This window comes from Bidens hawaiensis, unplaced genomic scaffold (assembly GCF_021521415.1).
Source record: "Bidens hawaiensis isolate Kalapana, Puna unplaced genomic scaffold, B.hawaiensis_p1.1 tig00032198_1, whole genome shotgun sequence".
Lineage (NCBI taxonomy): Eukaryota > Viridiplantae > Streptophyta > Magnoliopsida > Asterales > Asteraceae > Bidens > Bidens hawaiensis.
Window position 1 is genome coordinate 84231 of NW_027505242.1, and position 6470 is coordinate 90700.

Here is a 6470-nt window from a genome sequence, read left to right on the forward strand (position 1 = left end):
AATCGTTATGTTACCACAAGAGCATAACTTTTTGAAGTAACACACGATGAAACTAAATCATATATTGGAGATATGAGGGATGATCCTGACTTGCCAGGGTTCGAGTCCTGATCTCACCTGGTATTACCGGCTCCTCGCTGTCGTGCCTTTGGCGGGCGTGGGGGTCGGGTTTTATCCGAGGAATCCTTCAATAGGTGGGTCGCTAAGGGCTCCGTCCGTCCGGACTAGTGGCCGGCTAGAGCTACCTTTAGCCAAGGTGCCACGTACGGAGTTGGTCATTCCGAAAAAACAAAAAACAAAAAAACCAATCATCCAAATTAGACATCATTTGAGTTGATCTGATATGATTTAACTGTCAGTAACAACCTAAAAATGGTAAAACAGAATAACACCATTATCTCACGTCATAATAACAATAAATAATAATATCGTTCTTTTTTATAAAAAAATGCAGTAACGTCTCAAACGAGAAGATTAAACAATAATCGGTTGCTTAGGGTTTCTTCTTCTTCACTCATCCATCCATCAATGGCTGCTCAATCTCTATCAGTACTCTCAATCTCACCGTCATCGTCCGCCTGCCGTAACAATTCATCGTTCCGTCCGTCCATTATCACCACCACTTCTTTCACCGGATTTCATCTCTCAATTCAGCCGTCACACCGGCGTCAAACTTCCGTTAGGCTTCCGTACATCTTCGCGGCGGTTGCGTCTACTCCTGCAGCTCCGTAAGTCTACAATTCGTTGTGTTATGTTATTATGTGGATTTTATTTCATTTTGAGGTGGAAATTGTTATTGATTAACCGGTGTAGGAGAAAGCGATTACTAACGGAACGTAGGTTAACAGTGTTAGTGTTAGTAAGGTTGATTTCATTAGGTTATTATCGGTTAATTAAGTTCGGGTACACAGGTGAGGGAGGTTAGGAAATGTAACTGGTTAATAACGGAACATAAGTTGATAACTGGTATAGGAGAAATCGATTACTAACGGAACATAGGTTAATAACTAGTATAAGAGAAATCGGTTACTAACGGAACATAATTTAATAACTGGTATAGGAGAAATCGGTTACTAACGGAACATTGGTTAATAACTAGTATAAGAGAAATCGGTTACTAACGGAACATAATTTAATAACTGGTATAGGAGAAATCGGTTACTAACGGAACATAGGTTAATAACTAGTATAAGAGAAATCGGTTACTAACGGAATATAGGTTAATGCGGTTTGTGTTTATAAGGTCAATTTCAGTAGGCTATTATTGGTTGAGAGGATATCAATCAAATGGAATTGGTTACACAGGCGAGGGATTTTTCACTTAAAAGAAGGTTAGGAAATGTAACCGGTTATTGGCAACTGAAAATGTAACTGGTTAATAACTGATATAGGAGGAATTGGTTACTAATGGAACATAGGTTAATAGTGTTAGTGTTAGTAAGGTTGATTTCATTTGGTTATTATCGGTTAAAAAACTTCGGTTACACATGTGAGGGAGGTTAGGAAATGTAACCAGTTATTGGCAATTGAAACGTAACTGGTTAATAACCGGTATAGGAGAAACCGGTTACTAGTGTTAGTGTTATTAAGGTTAAATTAATAGTTTATTTTCTGTTAAGAGGATAATAACCGAACTGGTTACATTGGTGAGGGGTTTTCCACTTAAAAGCAGGTTAGGAACTGTAACTGGTTATTGGCAACCAAACTGTAATAGGTTAATAACTGGTATAGGAGAATTCGGTTACCAACGGAGCATAGGTTAATAATGTTAGTGTTTTTAAAGTTAATTTCAATAGTTATTATTGGTTAAGAGGATAAAAACTGAACCGAACCGGTTACAAAGGTGAGGGATTTTCTACTCGAAAGCAGGTTAGGAACCGTAACCAGTTGCTGACATTCTGGCAACTGAACTGAAACATGTTAAAATAGGTTATTATCGGTTAATCTAATAATCGAACCGAGCCGGCTACAAATGTGAGGGATTTTTTCACTCGAAAGAATGTTAGGAACTGTAATCGGTTATTGGTAACCGAAACACAACCGGTATAGGCTGATGTGGTAAGTGTTATTAAGGCTAATTTCAATAGGTTGTTATCGGTTAATAAATGAACCAAACTGGTTACATAGGTGAGGGAATTTCCACTCAGAAGCAGGTTAGAAACTCTAACCGGTTATTGGCAACCAAACTGTAACCGCTTAATGAGCGTATACAAGAAATCGGTTACTAACGGAACATAGGCTAATGTGGTTAGTGTTAATAAGATTAATTTCAATTTTTTTCAATCTGCTAAACAGGTTAATAACCAAACCAGACCAAACCGATTACACAGGTGAGAGATTTTTCACTCAAAAACCGGTTAGGAACCGTTAACTATTTTTTGGCAACAATCGGTTTTGATATTTTGACTAATAACCGGCTACGGTTGGTAATCAATATTCCAAAAAAACAGTTAATAGGTATTTGCACCTCTAATTCTGCTTACTATAAATTAACGACGTTAATTGTGCAATTTGGTTGGGATTTTGCAGGACACCTGAGAAGGGAACTCCTGAAACTAAAGCCAAGTAATTTCTTACTTTACTCTGTTGTTGTTGTTCTGTATTTAGTCAGTACTTAAGGCTAGGCCTGCAAACTAACACAAACAGTTAAACATATGGATTTTCTTGTTTATGTTTGTTTGTTAACATTCTAAAAGAGCAGTTTATGAACATAAATGAACAAACGTAAACATACACAAATGAACAGACCTAAATGAACACAAAGGGACAAATATAAAACATTGAGTATTCAGTAATGTCTAACAGACACATCTAGATTAATTGTTTAAAAGTACATAATATATCTAAGTTAGTTATTTAGAAGTATCCGAAAGGGCAATTAGGGTTTTTACCTTTTTAGCATGGAAGCGGGAAATAGACATGGGTTCTTATTTACTTAACATGTTAATTAATTTTAAAAAAACTATAAAGTTATATAGCTAAATGGGTTAAACGAACATTAACGGACAAACATAAACGAGCGTTCATGAACGTAAATGAACGAACTTCCTGCCGAACGGTTCACAAATGTTTACTGAACGTTCTGTTCGTTTACAGGCCTACTTATGCAATTGCCATTTCTGTATAATTTTTTTTGACAAAATCGATGATCATTTTGCGAGTGTGTGAAGACGATCATTTAGATTCATAAAGTCGTTTGCCATGGGTGAATTGGAAGCTAGGAAGTTGAAGTATATGAACACTGGGACTGAGGCCCTGTTGATGGGCATGTTGGTTGAGGGTTAGTCAGCTAATTTCTCTAATTATTAGCCTCGTTCATGAATTGTAACTTGTTATAATGCTTCTGTGTAATCAGCTAGTTGATCAACCTGTCACTTAATAATCTGAATCATATTAAGCTAGCAAGCCAATAGCTATGAGAATTGACATTAGCATAGTGGTTTTAATAGGTTTGACTCATTGACCTTGAGAAGTAATCTTGAATTATTTTGTCATCAAAATCAAATACTTTGATAGTTTGATGTATTATACTTATTAGTTTTATTGTCCAAAAAGACACTATTAAGGTAACAGATGGTTAAACTTCATATGAATTGTGCCTAAAGATTAAGCCTTTTAATGTCCTGGAAAGTGGAGACAGAAGTTGTCGTTTTTGACATACAAATATACAAATATGCAAGTTTTAGCTGGCACGTAAATGATATTATACTTAGAAAGCTGTGTGTTTTCTATAATAATCTTTCATCATGAACCCACACATCAGAGAAAAAGAATGGCTATAGTTACATTTAATCTTTATAATAGATACAGCTCAGTGTTTGTTTGAAATCTTTTATTCAAATTGCTGCGTTTATTGGTTACACGTGTCTTTGACTCTTTGTTGCCACGCCATTTTGTAGACTTGGGTTTATGTTATTGCTGCAACAATTAGGAATTTTGTGTTTTTCTTTAACCATCTTTTGATTTATACTCAATTTGCAGGAACTAGTTTGGCTGCAAAGTTATTAAGAGAAAGTGGTGTAACACTTTTCAAAGTGAGAGAAGAAACTGTAAAATTACTTGGAAAATCAGACATGTATGTTTTTAGCCCTGAGCGTCCCCCTTTGACTAACGCAGCTCAGAAGGCCATTGATTGGGCAATCAATGAGAAACTAAAGTCAGGTAATCACTTTCGTATCCTTGTAAATAGTATTCTTAATAATTACTCTCACGTGCCGTTTTTCTTGCAGTACTTTATATTTAGTATGCATTATGTACAAATCATAATACACACACACATGTATTGATGGAATGTGTAGGTGCAAATAAGCAATATATAATTTTAACTCACTTGTGAGAAATAGGCCTTCCGTCTAGTGGCGAATATAGGATTTGCCTCCAGAGGCGGACCCAATGCTTTAGCATGGGGGTCGTCCGCACCCCTTGAATTTTTTTTAGTGTCTGCATTAAAATTCCGACAATCCGACCGCACCCCAAGAAATTTGACACCGGCCCCATGAATTTTTAAAACCGATCCCCAAAAAAAATTCCTGGGGTCCCGCCTCTGTTTGCCTCCATTGAGGGCAAAAATGGGTCAGGTTTAGACGGGTTAGAATATATTGGCTCGGAATGGGTCAAGTTACATTAATTTGTAGAAAATTGTCCGGATCATGACACGACTTTAAGCTCATATCTCTTGACCAATAATAAAGATTTTAATCATAATATACGTTTGGAGTGTCAAAGGTTCTAAGCTCATATGTCTTGACCAAAAGATGCAAATTGTTACATTCACAAAGTTTCCCAATATTTCAGTCACAAAACACAACAGTAAACAAGTAATCCTCAATCGATGGAATTATAATTTAGAATGCTTTTATTTTACGTCTTTTAAACGAATTTTAAAAACTACTGAGGGGCCCAATAAATCTCCAACAAAGTTACCAATACAATTTGTTTTTGAATGAGTGCCTCCGGATTTCTAGTTACTAAAAGTGTGATTTCTTGTTTGCACTATTTATAGGAGAAGACGGAGAAGTGACGACATCTCATTTGCTTCTAGGAATTTGGGCACAGAAGGAATCAGCAGGTCATAAATTAATGGCAATGCTTGGTTTTGATGATGATAAAGCTAAAGAGCTTGCGAAAACTGTAAGTTTATAGATGTAGTTAGGGGTGTGCGTGGTGCAGTTTTGGGTTAAAACCAAACCGAAAACCAAAACTACGTTTTTTGGATTTTTTTGAAACGATTCGGTTTTGGTTTTCCGGTTTTCGTTTTCATTTTAGTTCGTTTTTTCGTTTTTTTGCCATTTGAGCTTGAAAATTTTAGTCCGAAATTGTTAACTAATAGACTATTATACATTTGACCAAAAATATTTGAGTTACATATTTATTAAATTATTATAATCTACTTTAAATAAAACATAAAAAATAAAAAATCAAGAATTCGATCCGGTTAGGATTTTTTGGTTATTATTACATGCAAAACCAAAATCGATCCGTCAGTTCGGTTTTTAAAAAAACATAAAACCAAACCGTCGATTTTTGTTTTGGTTCGGTTATTTCGGTTTTGATTTTTCGGTTGTTTTGGTTTTTTTCGGTTTCTTGCACATCCCTGGATGTAGTTATACAAATTGGCAAATTGCTTGTTAAAATATTTAATCATATATTATTATTATTATTATTATTATTATTATTATTATTATTATTATATATTCAGATGGACAAGGAAATCATTTTGAGCTTCAAGAAGGGAGTTTAAAGAACCTTATACAATGTTCCCGCTTCATCCATTTACAAATTACAAGGTGGATCGAAGTTAAATCTGTAATACTTTAAGAGCCCAAAATCTGCAAGTCCTATACAAGAGGCCCAATGATCCTGAACATGATAGGTATGTCTTTTCTTGGTGCAATTTTATTAGTTTGTAATTTGTAATGTAAAACCATAAAAAAAAGAAGTAAAAAAGGATCATCATTCATTTGGTTAGAATAAAAGCTATCTTTTTTTTTTTTTATCAATTTAATGATTGAAGTTTGTTACTACATTATTTCAAACTTGAATGATGATGGTAAAAGACATTCGGCCGGCTCTTGGGTCAACCGGTCTGGACCACCATTGTGTGTTTGGTTTGCAATTATGTTGGTTGACCATTTTTAGAGTGCATTCTGATGAAACGCATACGAGTCAAATAAGTGATTTTAATTAGATCTGAATAAGTCACATTCACCTTTAAATTGGAACAGTTGAGCCACTTATTCTGTACTGTTTAACCCAAGTGGTGGTCAATTTACATTCATCAAGTGCCACATGCACTAGGCTAGTGTACCCACCTTAGAGTCTGGTTGGGTCGGTCAACAGGCTTTTTGTGGACTAACTCCTCTGTTCATGTAAGACTTTAACGCCCTACTATACCGCGCAACGAAAATTGAAGAGGGGGCGCCAAACTGGGAAGCGCTAACCAAGGCCGGCTCTGAGGCAGGGCTGGGTTG

At 35.6% G+C, this 6470-nt stretch overlaps 1 protein-coding gene across 1 annotated transcript; it reads left to right on the top strand.

Annotated features, from left to right (window-relative positions):
- The first annotated feature begins 419 nt into the window (after nt 1–419).
- On the top strand, nt 420–5917 carry LOC143611766 (ATP-dependent Clp protease ATP-binding subunit CLPT1, chloroplastic-like). The gene is made up of 6 exons (XM_077085917.1): nt 420–728; nt 2530–2565; nt 3171–3280; nt 3982–4161; nt 5003–5130; nt 5699–5917. Exons 1-6 carry the CDS (start codon nt 529–531, stop codon nt 5738–5740), a joined length of 696 nt encoding a protein of 231 aa, XP_076942032.1. The 5' UTR covers nt 420–528; the 3' UTR covers nt 5741–5917.
- Nucleotides 5918–6470: the final 553 nt, after the last annotated feature.

What these genes read in the sequence shown, in the direction of transcription:
- LOC143611766 (XM_077085917.1), top strand. Translation starts at nt 529, where the DNA reads ATGGCTGCTCAATCTCTATCAGTACTCTCAATCTCACCGTCATCGTCC. An exon ending in GATGGGCATGTTGGTTGAGG is followed by an intron (nt 3,281 to 3,981) that starts GTTAGTCAGCTA and finishes CTCAATTTGCAG; the next exon opens with GAACTAGTTTGGCTGCAAAG. An exon ending in CAATGAGAAACTAAAGTCAG is followed by an intron (nt 4,162 to 5,002) that starts GTAATCACTTTC and finishes CACTATTTATAG; the next exon opens with GAGAAGACGGAGAAGTGACG.